This window comes from Saccoglossus kowalevskii, chromosome 22 (assembly GCF_978046115.1).
Source record: "Saccoglossus kowalevskii chromosome 22, keSacKowa6.1, whole genome shotgun sequence".
In the NCBI taxonomy this organism is placed as follows: domain Eukaryota; kingdom Metazoa; phylum Hemichordata; class Enteropneusta; family Harrimaniidae; genus Saccoglossus; species Saccoglossus kowalevskii.
Genome location: NC_140662.1, coordinates 20969148 through 20985231, shown reverse-complemented (window position 1 = coordinate 20985231; position 16084 = coordinate 20969148). Strand labels below are relative to the sequence as shown.

General features: G+C 41.0%; 1 protein-coding gene across 1 annotated transcript in view; it reads right to left on the bottom strand.

Moving 5' to 3' along the window:
* Window positions 1-16084, bottom strand: part of LOC100369838 (acyl-CoA dehydrogenase family member 11-like) — a 29856-nt gene that overhangs the window by 5481 nt on the left and 8291 nt on the right. The window contains exons 6-12 of the mRNA XM_085496183.1: window positions 14338-14467; window positions 5642-5784; window positions 5039-5151; window positions 3998-4145; window positions 3181-3249; window positions 2878-3016; window positions 977-1075 (exon numbers count right to left, since the gene is read on the bottom strand). Of these exons, the coding sequence (XP_085352309.1) occupies window positions 977-1075; window positions 2878-3016; window positions 3181-3249; window positions 3998-4145; window positions 5039-5151; window positions 5642-5784; window positions 14338-14467 (841 nt within the window). The remainder of the gene's footprint in view (window positions 1-976; window positions 1076-2877; window positions 3017-3180; window positions 3250-3997; window positions 4146-5038; window positions 5152-5641; window positions 5785-14337; window positions 14468-16084) is intronic.

Here is a 16084-nt window from a genome sequence, read left to right as displayed (position 1 = left end):
GTATCCTAACATGTATGATCTATGTACTAAATTTGAATGAAAACTGACAAAGCATGTTCAAAATACAACATTTTCAAAAAACAAGATGGCTGCCAGTCGGCCATTTTGAAGCGAATCACTAAAACCACTGCATGTGCATAGGTCCCACATAAAGTACTAGGCATATGCAAAGAATGAACGGAATCGGTCCAAGGGATTCTGAGATTTGACTCCGGACGGACGCACAGACGCACGGACGGACGGAGACCGAATTAAAAGTCCCCGTTTTCGGACTTTGTCCAAACGGGGACTAATAATATTCCGAAACATAATAATTGCTGCTGCAGTACAAGCCCCCAACACAGCTGATTCTGTCTATATTTTTTCAGAAGATGATTAAGATGCATTGCCAATAGGAAATTATGTCTATTGAGTCCAAAAATAAATATTATATCAGTACCAATGGGTTTTTCAGATGACATATCACATTTTAACCCACCTAGGGAGTCATATGTTTTGGCTCAATCAACAAGCGCTTTTCTCTGAAATGAAGATTACCTTCAAATTAACAGAATTTACCAGATCAGAAGACATTAATGGAGGTAATGATCAAGAGACAATCACCCAAACTTTTTTCGACAACCCAAGAATGTGCAATTTGAGAGGTCTTTGCACATTTAAAACAGCCGAACACCAAACTCAACACTCATTTTTTGGGTTATCAATGTTTGAAAACAATTCACCCTTGCATTGTTAAGGCATATTAATCAAGAGTACCGGTATGTGAGCTGGAATGAGGAATTCCATCAATACCCAAATCCCTTCAATCCATTGCTATTTGACAATTCTGCGGCCGAGCTGTTTTGTGGTTGTCTGCTTTGCATCATAGCTATTTTGTGTTTGGTTTATGGGAATTCCTAAGTGTTGTTTGTTCTTGGAAGTGAATGACCTAATAATAATAATAATAATAATAGCGAGTAATATTATCAATAAATACCCGTCATAGCTATTGCTGAAGTTACTTCCCCATCCAGTAATGGTTTCACCCACTTCATCTTTTGTTCATTAGTACCAAACTGATCTAACAAATCAATATCTGAAAAATACAATAAAGCAGTTAATATTTTGGAGTATAGAAATGGAAAAAATTACACTATGCTACCTACATTATCACTCAATTTGAAGTATCTTCAGAAGTGTAACCATTGAAGAACATGTGTCATCGTCATACTTCTATAATTTCACTTCATATGGTCATGATACAATAAATTGTCCAAAATGTCATAAAAATGGGGAAAATTATCATTTTTACACAGGTTTCTATTTTTATTTATTCAAAGTTGGCAATATGACATGGGAGGAAAAAGTTATATATAATTGATGATAAAAATACTAAGATTTCAGAAAATTGACAATAATTTAAAGTTTACATTTTACAATCATATACAATGGAAGATTCTATTCCATAATGCACTGCATATCTATGCAACAACATGGCTCAAAGTGTCTTGAAGGGCATTGGTCATTGCGTAGCACATGTTTGAATTTCATGTGAACATACAATGTATTATACATTTTATTTTACACTCAGTGTAAACATCACTCCCATATCGAACGCAACATGATCACTACCCTTTAAAATAATTGTCTTATCAGTATATGATCACTATAAAAATGTTGGTATAGATCTAGTTTTTAGCTCAGTCCAATGGGAGGACTTCTACGAAGTTAATATTCAAATTGTACACCTGGGACAACTACTCACACAATGAATTCTTGTTAAAAATTAACAGACCAATAGGATTTCTACTAAGTTAATATTCAAATTGTATACCTGGGATAACTACTCACACAATGAATTCTTGTTAGAGATTGAAAGGCCAATATGACTTCTACAAAGTTAATATTCAAATTGTACACCTGGGATAACTACTCACACAATGAATTCTTGTTAAAAGTTAATGGACCAATAAGACTTCTACAAAGTTAATATTCAAATTGTACACCTGGGATAACTACTCACACAATGAATTCTTGTTAAAAATTAATGGACCAATAAGACTTCTACAAAGTTAATATTCAAATTGTACACCTGGGATAACTACTCACACAATGAATTCTTGTTAAAAATTAATGGGCCAATAAGACTTCTACAAAGTTAATATTCAAATTGTACACCTGGGATAACTACTCACATAATGAATTCTTGTTAAAGATTAATGAACCAATAAGACTTCTACAAAGTTAATATTCAAATTGTACACCTGAGATAACTACTTACACAATAAATTCTTGTTAAAGATTAATGAACCAATAAGACTTCTACAAAGTTAATATTCAAATTGTACACCTGGGATAACTACTTACACAATGAATTCTTGTTAGAGATTGAAAGACCAATAAGACTTCTACAAAGTTAATATTCAAATTGTACACCTGGGATAACTACTTACACAATGAATTCTTGTTAAAAATTAATGGGCCAATAAGACTTCTACAAAGTTAATATTCAAATTGTACACCTGGGATAACTACTTACACAATGAATTCTTGTTAAAGATTAATGAACCAATAAGACTTCTACAAAGTTAATATTCAAATTGTACACCTGGGATAACTACTTACACAATGAATTCTTGTTAGAGATTGAAAGACCAATAAGACTTCTACAAAGTTAATATTCAAATTGTACACCTGGGATAACTACTTACACAATGAATTCTTGTTAAAAATTAATGGGCCAATAAGACTTCTACAAAGTTAATATTCAAATTGTATACCTGGGATAACTACTTACACAATGAATTCTTGTTAAAAATTAATGGACCAATAAAAGACTTCTACAAAGTTAATATTCAAATTGTACACCTGGGATATACACTTGGGATAATTACTTACACAATGAATTCTTGTTAAAGATTAATGGACCAATAGGACTTGTACCGACTTCTTCAGCAATCAGAGCGGAGTCAAGATGAGTCAATCCACTGACTGACTGTATAAATAAATTCCATAATCCTTCTTCCTTGGCCTTAGCCTAGAAGAACATAGAAATTTGGTTCATTTACTAACATTACTAATTTGACCAAGAGTCACTAATAAAACTTAGTTTACTTTGTTTGACAGAAAATATTAATATTTTGAGATATTGACATAAAAGACACATCATCTATGGTTTATGACTATAGTGATTATACACACCCATAGATTCTTTAGTACTTGCGGTAGAAACCATTTTGTTGTTGAATTCTTTAACTGCTCTTCAAACACCTAATGAATAATTAAGTAACAAGTTATTGTCAATGACATCTGGCTAAAATAACATTTGAAGACAAAAAATAGTATCTTGTAATTATCAAGGCATTTCAGAGAATTGGTTAAGGATGCAGAATCCAACATGGCTGCCAGTTGGCCATATTGAATCAAATTACAAAACAAAACAAGCCTGTTGTCTATTCAAAGTTTGAATAAGGCGTGCCTAAGAAATGGATACTGACATCTTCAAATTTGTGACTATATAGTTTTTTTGTCATGTTGATTTTTGTGGGGAAAATTGTGGTCAGGAAGTCTTAAAGGGCAACACAATTCTGCAACATGACTGGATCAGTCAGATATTCCCTTCCTGAATTGCATTTTTTTTGTATAATTATCATGCCTGGATTATTCAGGAAAGACTCACAACTAGCAATTATGGTTGATGGTAAAATGTTGATGAGATGAAAATTATATGCTAATGAGCATGCTCCCATTGAGTTTGCCATGAGGATTTTGTGTTACAGATTAAATTTCTATGAACATAAAAACTAAACACAAATCAACCAAAGAAGAGATTCCGAATAATAATAATAATAATAACTTTATTGCATCTTCAGAAATATAAAGTTTGTATCCCTTAATAGCAATAAAGATTAGTTGTGACAACTACTACTGGTACTATAAAAAGAAAGAAAGTTGGTAATGGGATAAAAATTTCTATGAACAAAGGAGGGTGCATTCTAAAAGCAACATAAAGGCTTACCACTTCAGCAGGATAGACATGTTCCTTCATAAACCTTTTGACCCTATTGTATATTTCTTGACCTTTTGGTGATTTAGCACAGGAGTCCAGAACAGGTAAGATATCGTCCACTGATGAAATCGTATTCCATTTAATTTCAGAGTCCAACCTGTGAAGCAAAGAGGACTTGATACAGGCTCAATACAACTCCCAAGTAATGTATTAAACAAGTGTAAAAATACTTTTTAATAGTTGTCCATAAAATTGTGAAGTGCACATTGCAAAGACCACAGGCACATGTTAATGGCTTAGTCTTTTCCACGAAACGAAACGAAACGAAACGAAACGAAACCCAAACCCAAACCCAAACCCTAACCCTAACCCTAACCCTAACTCGCATTTTTGTTTTCATTGGCCCAATAATATCTGAGAAAATTTCACACTGTGAAATACGGACGTGACGATGTTTGAGGTCGTTCAAAATCTAAGGTTAGGGTTAGGGTTAGGGTTTCGTTTCGTTTCGTTTTATTTTGTTTCATTTTGTTTCGTGGAAAAGCCTAAGCCCATGTTAATATCTAATTACTCAATATTACATACCATGATGTATGCCAAATATTTAAAAACTTTTCTAAATTATTCATTTTAACTTCAAAATCAATGTTGTTTTCATTCCAGATGTTTAATTAAAGTGATTTACATGGTAATGAACAGTTGGAAATGCTAAACATACATTATATATATGGTCGTTTTTCCTGTTTCAAGTATTTTCACACTATTACAATATTTTTTATTTTATTTTATTTTATTTTATTTTTCTTTATTTATTTATTTATTTTATATTGTACTTATGTCTTTACTGTATTTTAATAAAAATTCCTTAGTGGATATTATTATTATTATTATTATTATTATTATTATTATTATTATTATTATTATTACACACAGTATTCAAACAATAATTTTGTCACCAGCTCTTACATATATTACAATGCAAATTTTCAGAAATCTAAGCAAATAGGAATGCATACGGTAAATATAAATTAGAATGGTTCTAGTTCTTACCTTGTTAGTACTAGAAGTGCTTTATCAGCAATTGGTTCAACAATACTACCAACACTCTCAGCTTTATCAGCTATAGCACTGGCAATGCCTTGAATAAAGCGTGCATACACTCCCTGTCAACATAGATTCGTAATTAACATGTATTCCTGTTTTGGCAATGATGAAAATATTATTTATATCTACTGACTCAATTAAATTGCCACTATATATAAGATTGCATTTTGCACAAGCCACAAAATATTTTATGCCTCCTCTTGACACCAAAGCTTGATAAAAATTTACAATATTTGTTATCATAATCTAAAAGCAAAAGTCAGATACTGTCTGAGTCAAAATTAAGTTGAAATTTAAAATAAAATTTTTAAAATGTGTAAAAATGTACACTGAATTTGAATTGTTGGTGAAGAAAAAAATATCTTGAGGCTAAGAAACTTTTGTTCTGGGTCTTTTTTATTTTCATTCAATTCGGACGAGTGGGGGGGTGTCAAAAAAATAAAATGAATGAAATTACTATTTGATCTTCAAATATAATGAATGAGGAAACATTCTACTGTTCATGGTGAATAGAAATATATGTGCAAAGTTGTTAAAAGTGATTCCCACCTGTAAGATACTAGCCATCTTAAATAAACTCAATGCTAAGTAGAAGTTATAATGTGATATTGGTGGTGTTATGTTCATTGCGTGACAGTACCATGCAATATATTCCTTTTCTGTTGGCATCCCGGGGATTACTTTGGAGCGATCTATCACAAGACAAGAAAAGAAACTGAACATTAATATTATCAAAAGATTAATATTATCATTAATATTATCAAAAGTTTTATGATGTTTTACTGACAATGGCCTATTGGATTAGCTCAAAACTTTATAACACATTGAACACACAATTCATTGTAGATGATTGGCTCAAAGAAGGATCATGAACATTCATAAATTGATCATGACACATTGTACATGGCATTCAATGTAGATGATTGGCTAAAAGATGGATCATGAATATTCATAAATTGATCATGACACATTGTACATGGCATTCAATGTAGATGATTGGCTCAAAGATGGATCATGAATATTCATAAATTGATCATGACACATTGTACATGGCATTCAATGTAGATGATTGGCTAAAAGATGGATCATGAATATTCATAAATTTATCATGACACATTGTACATGTTATTCAATGTACATGATTGGCTAAAAGATCATGGCTCATGAATATTCATAAATTGATCATGACACATTGTACATGGCATTCAATGTAGATGATCGGCTCAAAGATGGATCATGAATATCCACAGGTTGATCATGACACACTGTACCGGTACATGGAATTCAATGTAGATGATTCGCTCAAAGATGGCTCATGAATATTCATAAGTTGGTCACAAGACATTTAACATGAAATTCAATGTACATGATATATGGAAATATGGAAAATGCACTTTTTATACAAACACATACATTTTGAAATCCATAGTGAAATATAGTGGGGGGGGGCAATATAGCCAGTATAAAAAACTGTTATAAACAAGCAGCCTATCGGCTGAGATAGCTCCGCTGTTAGCAATGCACATTTCAATTAAAGAACTGAAGACATCATTAGAAAATGAACAATATGTATAGTATCAAAGCAATCGGACAAGAAGTCGAAAATATAACTTTCTACCAAAAATGACCAAAATATTCACCAAAATTAGAGAATTAAAGATATCATCACGAAATGAACAAATCTGAGAAAGGTCCACATGTAGTACCTATATATGTAATATCAAAGCAATCGGACTTACAGTTTTTAACAAGAAGTTGAAAATATCACTTTTTACCAAAAATGACAAAAATATTCACCAAAATTAGAGAATTAAAGATATCATCACGAAATGAACAAATCTGAGAGAGGTCCACATGTAGTACCTATATATGTAGTATCAAAACAATTGGACTTGCGGTTTTTAACAAGAAGTCGAAAATATCACTTTTTACCAAAAATGACAAAAATATTCACCAAAATTAGAGAATTAAAGATATCATTACAAAATGAACAAATCTGAGAGAGATCCACATGTAGTACCTATATATGTAGTATCAAAACAATTGGACTTGCGGTTTTTAACAAGAAGTCGAAAATATCACTTTTTACCAAAAATGACAAAAATATTCACCAAAATTAGAGAATTAAAGATATCATTACAAAATGAACAAATCTAAGAGAGGTCCACATGTAGTACCTATATATGTAATATCAAAGCAATTGCACTTGCGGTTTTTAACAAGAAGTCGAAATTAGGCGAGGGTTCTTCGAACCCGCCTATTCACATAGTTCATACCCACCATAGACTCTGGTCAGTCAAAATGACTATTTTGAACTGTAGGCATTAATCAGCGATTCTGCAGGTGACGGAGAGCTAGAATCCAGGTCAGGGGAAGCCCCATGACCTCAAGATTCTTTTACCCCTTATGTCACGAACCCACGTGACCGAGGCCACATGGCAACGCCATAGGCAGCCGTCCATCACTCTGGTTCCTTTCTCTCCGCCTCGAGGACTTAGACCAACGCGACGGAAAGAGTGGGGAGGTTGGGGGGGACCCGGAGTCTATGGTGGGTATGAACTATGTGAATAGGCGGGTTTGAAGAACCCTCGCCTAAATTCACTACATTCAATTACCCACCATAGACTCCGGTCAGTCAAAATGACTATTTTGAACTGTAGGCAGAGTCAGACACCGATAGGTGGCGGGTTTTTCCGAGCAAACAGAAAAAAAAGGAGAATGATGAAAGACTTTCCCCCAGTCCGGGATGAAAAACAAACCCAAAAACCTAAGTTAAGACCCAAGAAGGGTGGTGTCTTACCTTGCCTGTGCTGTCCCAGAAGCAAGAAGCCAATGCTGCTGTGGTGACAGGGTTCGGTGTGCCCGAGAAAGCTAGACCCAAGCCGAACTCGGGGGTGATAAGCTTGAAGTAGGACCGAAACAGTTCGCATGAGGGCGTAGGTCGACAGAAGCGAAACCTGGGAGCTTCCAGGAAGTGCTAGTGGAACAGACAATCTGCCCGCAAAAATGCAGAGACTGACTTATCGCCTATGCGCAGAGGCCCCTGCAGTCGTTCGGGCTGGGTCAGCAAACAAGGCCTGACCCGCTACGACGGGGCCTAACCTGAAGAGACCCTGCTCAATAGATTGGGTGTCTCCTAGGTAGTAGTTGATGAAGACGTTCTGCGTTCTCCAGAAGCCTGCCCTCAGAATGTGTTTGAGGGGGGCACCTGACGCTAGCGCTAGTGAGTTAGCAATCGCACAGACCTCATGTTCTTGTACTTGGTGTCTCTGCAAGGGTTGTGTTGAGGAGGATAGTGTATTATAGACCTCCAGTACAGTCGCAGTAATCCACTTGGGGATGGAAGTCGGGGAAACCAGCTTATCCCGCTTGTCAGGGCCATAACACAAAAACATGTGTTTGGTTCCCCGTCTAGAAAACCTGGTACGGTTCTCGTAGCAACTCAGCGCTCGGACCGGGCAGAGAAGCAACTCCTCCTGATCTTCCGGACTGACAATATTTGCCAGCCGGGGGATGACGATCGGTTGAGGATCGTGTCCTGGGATTTGGTTCTTGGTGAGAACCCGATTTGTGTCTTAGTACAACTTGATCGCCCATAAAAGCGGCACAACCGTCCGCAAAGGATAGTGCGCGCCTAGCTTTGACCGGCGCCTACCTGAGGCGAGGGCCAGTAGGAAGACTATTTTCCACATCAAAAAATTGAGTGGTGCTGATTGGAGAGGCTCAAAAGGCGGTCTGCTTAGAGCGGACAACACAGCCGACAAGTCCCAGTTGGGCAGTTCCCTTGCATGGGGTCTCAGCGTCTGGAAAGCAGTAAATAGTCTCCTAATAGTAGGACAATCGGTTAGTCTTGTTCCCGTACGTTTGAATGGTGGGGCACAAGGCCGACCTGTAGCCAACGATCGCTGCGTAGGACAAACCCACTTCGTCAAACAGGTGGACGAAGGAGCCTGCTACCTGGCCAATAGAGGGATGGTATCGATCAATCTCCCTTCCGCTACACTAACCAGTGTATGCTCGCAGCTGGGCTCGTGGTAGTGCGCCGTCTGGTTGGGACGGCATGTCCGGTAAGTCCGGAAGCACTGCTGGTGTTTCGACTATCGTTTCCGACAGAAGTGGAAACTAGGCCCTGTTCGGCCAATTGGGTGCGACCAATGATAATATGCAAGTGTGCACCTGTCGAAGTCTTCTCCGGTGCCCAGTGGACTAGCGGGAAGGGAGGAAAAGCGTACACAACTAAGTGGATCCGCGGGGTAGCAAAGCGACCCTGGCCCAGGCTCCTGGAGTCAGCAGGAGTGTTACGTACATCGGGAGCTTGGTGTTCCGAAGTGCGGCAAACGGTCTAACCTTGGACCGTCCACAGCCAAAACAGCCTGGAGGCTACCCACTGGGGTATCAGCCACTCCGTGTTCTGGAGACGGAGTCGCCCTGAAAGGGCGTCGCCAGACTGTTCCTCACCCCTGGAAGGTGGTGTGCGGTTAGCTCCCCATTGTATTCCAGGCACCAAAGGAGGATTTTGCTCCGCTAGGACTGACAACGATGGGGAATGCGTCCCCCCTCCTTCTTGAAGGAGACCACTGCTGCATTGTCTGTGCGGAGCAGGACTCTGTGGTCTCGAACTACGGGTAGAAAGCGTGGTAGTGCTAAGTACACTGCTCACAGTTCGAGCCGGTTGATATGGTGGTCCCAAAACTATGCGGGAGCCATATCCTTGGGCTTGTTCGTCCAATAGATGCGCTCCCCAACCCTGGGGGGAGGCATTTGTTACCAGAGTCATACCTGCGGCGAGCGGGTCCAAGGGGGCCAATCTGCCCGAGGTTGGTCAGTGACGGCCACCAGGGCAGGGCTTCCTTCACTTGGTCCGAGATCGAAACCCGCCTATCTAGTTCCCATAGAAGAGCTCGGCGTTATAACAAGTGTTATACTGGGCGGCTGCGTAGTGCGGCTAGGGGAACGACCCTTCGAACCGAGGTCATCATTCCGATGATCCGCATTAGTTCACGGAGGGACACCGAGGGAACGCTGACTAGGCATTCGGCTAGGCTGCTTAGCGCTAAGCAATATGCTTGAAATAGCTAAGCCGAGCTTACCTCTGTGTCAAAACTCCATGCCCAGGGACACCAACCGCGCGTTGGTTCGAGGTGCGACTTGTCGATTTACTAACGAGCCCAACTGGTGAAGTAAATCCTGTGTTAGCCTGATGCGTTTGGCTATTACCCCTTGCCCGGGTTGTTGGTAACCAGTAGTCTGGGTATGGATTGAGGTGTACCGACATCTGGTGAAGCAGCAGCACTACCTGTTTCATCCCTCTGGTGAACACGTAGGGCGCTGTGCCTAACCCCAACGGAGGGGGGGCACCGAAGTTCGAATACTTGGCCCAGCTGGGCGATTCGAAGGAGATGGCAACTCGCTAGGTGCATCAGTATGTGCAGGTAGGCCCCGCTTAAATCTAGCGGGGCTAGCCAGTCAAAACGGTGGATGGAGAGAAGAACCCTGAATGGTGTCTCCATGTGGAACCGATCTAGGGGCACATACTGATTCAGTCTGTCTAGGTCCAAAACTGGACGCCTGCCACTTGTAGATTTGGTACTACGAACACATTTGGGTAGAAGCCTGGACTTAGTTCCGGCTGATGTACCCTGTGTATGGCGTCTTTCCCCAGCAAACTGCTACTTCCTGTCTGATTGCTTCCGCCTTGCGGGAGTCCCCTGGCAGTGCCCAACAGGGGAGACACTGACGGGGGGAAGTGGAGATTTCAGCGGTATGCCGTAAACAGGTGTCACCACCTGGGAAGGTCCAGGGGTCGGTCACCCGCCGTCTCCAAACCGGACTACACCGGCGCAAACTGTGTACGACAGGGATGTGTGGCCATGTGTTCGGCAGTTGCAAGGGGGGAGGGTGCTCCCTTCCCCCATGAGGCGAGTTCCCCAAGGCCTGAAGTAGTCACTAAGTTGTGACCTGGCCACTCACCGAACACGTGCCTGTCTCCCCCGGTTGCAGAGGTGAGCGTCAAACATGCTTCCCCTGCTGCCGGGTAGACATCCGCCCAGAGAGGGTGAGGAGCCACCACCTGGCTCTTACCTCCCTGGGGGCATGCCACTACCCATCCCTCCCATGGAAGGGTATAAGCGCTTGCCTCCTGGCTGACTCTGGCTAGCGGGCAATGCCCTAGGGCGTTGTGTTTTCTGTGCTTGGGGTGCCCTCCGCTTGCCCATGGCAGGACCAACTGGCTAGCGGATTCAATCTGAACCCTCTGATTCATTGCACTCCGAAGCTCCAAGACTGTACCCACCATTCCCTGAACAAAGAGGGTGGAGGGTGTCCAGTCTGCGTCACTGAGGTGGGGGACGTACCCCAGCTCAGCTTGTCGGCGAAAACATGTGCGTCTAAGGCCGCGTCTCGTAGCCCAGTAGTGGCCCTGGCCAAGTGAGCCAGGCAACACTAGGGGGTGTCGCACGTAGATGTGCGGTGGCCCACCAGTAAAAATGTCGCCTGGTCTAGGAGGCTGGTGCGTTCTGCCTCCAAGGTCACCAGAGTGCTGGGCACGCATAATAATACGCTCAAGCAACTCTGCCCTCAGGGGTAGATGGGTCGTCCTCAATTGGCAAAGACACCCATGGAACACAGCTATCCCCCTTTGCCCGGTTTGCCAAATTTGTGGTACCGGGGTCTGGGGAAGGAGCCTTGGAATCCTGTTGGGGGCGTTTTGGTCTCATCCCACGCTATAGGGTCTGATCCCGAAACACACCGACTGGGTAGCGTTTGGTCCAGTGGGAAGTGTTGCCTAACGTTATCCCCACCCGGGGGCCTTAAGCATTACATCCTCCGCGGCTGACCAATGCCGCCCATCAACACCGTTTGCGTGCTCTGCGCCCCACTCCGCACTCAGACAGACAGGGGAGAGATGTGCCGACGGGGTTGCTTTGGATCCCGACGCCCGTGATCCCATAAGCGTTGAAGCAACCTTAGGTGGTCGCTTTAGGATCAAGGGTGGGGGTATATACATCGTATCACTGGGAACGATGATACTCCGCCTCACCCCAAAAGCGTGGCTCACCGAGTCATACAGATGGAAGACTCTGAGGGACCGCCCGGAGTACCGGCTGTATCCAACGCGAGCGAACGCGTCTTCTTTAACTTAAAATATGTGAGAGGGAGCGTGTTCGACTGTGCGTCTCATGACAGGGTCGGTTCCCTCTGGGGACGCCCGTGGGTCGGTAAGAAAGGAGTCAAAACCCACAGCGGGGACGGGACACAAGGATAAATTCGTTACCGTTGTACCGTTACCGTGTGACGAACCCTAGCTGGCTGGAAGTGGGGGGGGGGTCAACGCGTGCCCTGCCCTGAAAGACCTGCCCCGAGATCGGAGACTTGGCTGCCAGCACCCCGTTGGCATTCAGTGCCTGCGGATCCAGAGAAGGACCGGTGTAATTAGCCTGAGCCTCGGCCACCCCCCAAAATAGTGGGAGAGCCGTGACTGGGAACAGGGGTTCCCCGGAAGAGACGTGTTTGAATGCAAACATGCCTTCGTGTCTCTTCCTGCTTGCCCACCGAGGGGACACAGTGGAGACAGCTCGCTCCGACTGCGTCTGATCTACCCGGCCTGCCAGGGACGCAATTGCCCCGACAGTCCTTCGACCAAAGCCCTCAACTCGGAGGCAAACTCGGCGCCGTGCGAGGAAGGGTCCACGAAGAGACCCGCAATGGGCCCCATAGGAGGAAAGCCTCCAGGAGCACAGCCTCGCTGCAGCCGGTAAAATCGGGTAAAAAACACCGCCTGAAAAAACAGGCTGTGAGGATGCCCTCCGATCAGCGGGGGAGACCAAGAAAATATCGGTACCTCCGCCGTCGGGCCTCTTACTCGACGTCCCGGTACATGAAGTACCGGTAGCCGAGCGTGAGGACTTTCCACTCATGCAAAACACGCAACTCACTTTAACCGATTTGTTTACTGGACGCGCGACCTTGCTGTGACGCGGTCAGTGTCAGCGATTTTGATGGCTCTGAAAGAAAATCTCAGGCCTCAGAACTCCAGTGAAAAAAACACGCTTTCACGCAAAAAAAAAACCCGGAACCCACACGTAGCCACGACAAAGCATCTCGGATGCGGGTTCTATGCTGGTAGATTCTGAATAAACCACTGTACGGTCGGCTCGAAAGACGAGGAGACCGGAAGAAAAAGGCAGCGAGCCTTGGAGCTGTCATTACATCGATATATTGCTAAAAACATTAAAAATAAAAGACGACATGCACGAGGGAGACGAATTACAGTTGTAAAAGGTGCCGCCATGAAATCAGCATGTGACTACGTAGTGGCGCCGGATTTTGATTTCTTTGCTGTGAAAAATACTACACACAAAGGGGAAAACGACACGAGGGTAAAAAAAGACAAGGAAAACTTATCCTACCAGCTACCATGTCGGATGCCGAGCAGCGGCAACAACCCAAGCTATAAATCCGGACAGGAAAAAAAGCAGGCGATCCAGCAGAGCTCGCTAGATTTCATCTCCACTCGAGGCGGAGAGAAATTAAGAGTGATGGACGGCTGCCTATGGCGTTGCCATGTGGCCTCGGTCACGTGGGTTCGTGACGTAAGGGGTAAAAGAATCTTGAGGTCATGGGGCTTCCCCTGACCTGGATTCTATCTCTTCGTCACCGGCAGAATCGCTGATTAATGCCTACAGTTCAAAATAGTCATTTTGACTGACCGGAGTCTATGGTGGGTAATTGAACGTAGTGAATATATCACTTTTTACCAAAAATGACAAAAATATTCACCAAAATTAGAGAATTGAAGATATCAACATGAAATGAACAAACCTCAGAGAGGTCTACCCAAGGTACATAGACACCAAGTATCAAAGCATTCAGGCTTGTAGTTTTCAAGAAGAAGTCAAAAAAGTAAAACATTGACACGGACGACGACGACGGACGACGACGGACAATCACTCATATGATAAGCTCCGCTCGACAAAGTCGACAGCGGAGCTAAAAAGTTAAATCAGAATGCCTCTAAAGGATTAGTTCATCACAATACTCCTAGTACATATAGTTCAATAGCATTGGTGTACGTACCACTAACTGTAGCAAACACTTCCATGTAACGACTTTCAACCACATTGTAAATCAGACAACTTTGAGAAAAGTCAACGTATGGATGTCCAAGTGTTGACAGCTCCCAATCTAAGACAGCTACTATACAGGGCTGAAATGGAAGTATGTTATCTGAAAGGAATTGTACATACCAGACATGTTGCCGAAGAGATACAATTTTTTAGTTTCTATCATATTGTATAGTATACAATTGTAAGCAAAATCTATGTATGGATGTCCAAGTGTTGACAGCTCCCAGTCCAATACAGCTAAAACATGTGGCTGTAACGAAAGCAATTTAAACTGTTATTCCACAATTAACACTTGTGTCTTGCTATTAGCTAACCAATCATAATATCTCACGATTAGCTAACCACTCATAATATCTTGCTATTAGCTAACCAATCATAATATCTTACTATTAGCTAACCACTCATCATATCTTACTATTAGCTAACCTCTCATAATATCTTACTATTAGCTAACCAATCATAATATCTTGCTATTAGCTGACCAATCATAATATCTTACTATTAGCTAACCTCTCATAATATCTTACTATTAGCTAACCAATCATAATATCTTGCTATTAGCTGACCAATCATAATATCTTACTATTAGCTAACCACTCATAATATCTTACCATTAGCTAACCACTCATAATATCTTGCTATTAGCTGACCAATCATAATATCTTACTATTAGCTAACCACTCATAATATCTTGCTATTAGCTAACCACTCATAATATCTTGCTATTAGCTAACCAATCATAATATCTCACGATTAGCTAACCACTCATAATATCTTGCTATTAGCTAACCAATCATAATATCTTACTATTAGCTAACCACTCATCATATCTTACTATTAGCTAACCTCTCATAATATCTTACTATTAGCTAACCAATCATCATATCTTACTATTAGCTAACCACTCATAATATCTTACTATTAGCTAACCACTCATAATATCTTACCATTAGCTAACCACTCATAATATCTTGCTATTAGCTGACCAATCATAATATCTTACTATTAGCTAACCACTCATAATATCTTGCTATTAGCTAACCACTCATAATATCTTACTATTAGCTAACCACTCATAATATCTTACTATTAGCTAACCACTCATAATATCTTACGAATAGCTAACCACTCATAATATCTTACTATTAGCTAACCACTCATCACATCTTACTATTAGCTAACCTCTCATAATATCTTACTATTAGCTAACCAATCATAATATCTTGCTATTAGCTGACCAATCATAATATCTTACTATTAGCTAACCACTCATAATATCTTACTATTAGCTAACCTCTCATAATATCTTACTATTAGCTAACCAATCATAATATCTTGCTATTAGCTGACCAATCACAATATCTTACTATTAGCTAACCACTCATAATATCTTACTATTAGCTGACCAATCATAATATCTTACTATTAGCTAACCACTCATAATATCTTGCTAATAGCTAACCACTCATAATATCTTACTATTAGCTAACCAATCATAATATCTTACTATTAGCTAACCACTCATAATATCTTACTATTAGCTGACCAATCATAATATCTTACTATTAGCTAACCACTCATAATATCTTGCTAATAGCTAACCACTCATAATATCTTACCATTAGCTAACCAATCATAATATCTTACTATTAGCTAACCACTCATAATATCTTGCTATTAGCTGACCAATCATAATATCTTGCTATTAGCTAACCACTCATAATATCTTGCTATTAGCTGACCAATCATAATATCTTGCTATTAAGTAACCACTCATAATATCTTGCTATTAGCTAACCAATCATAATATCTTACTATTAGCTAACCACTCATAATATCTTACTATTAGCTAACCAATCATAATATC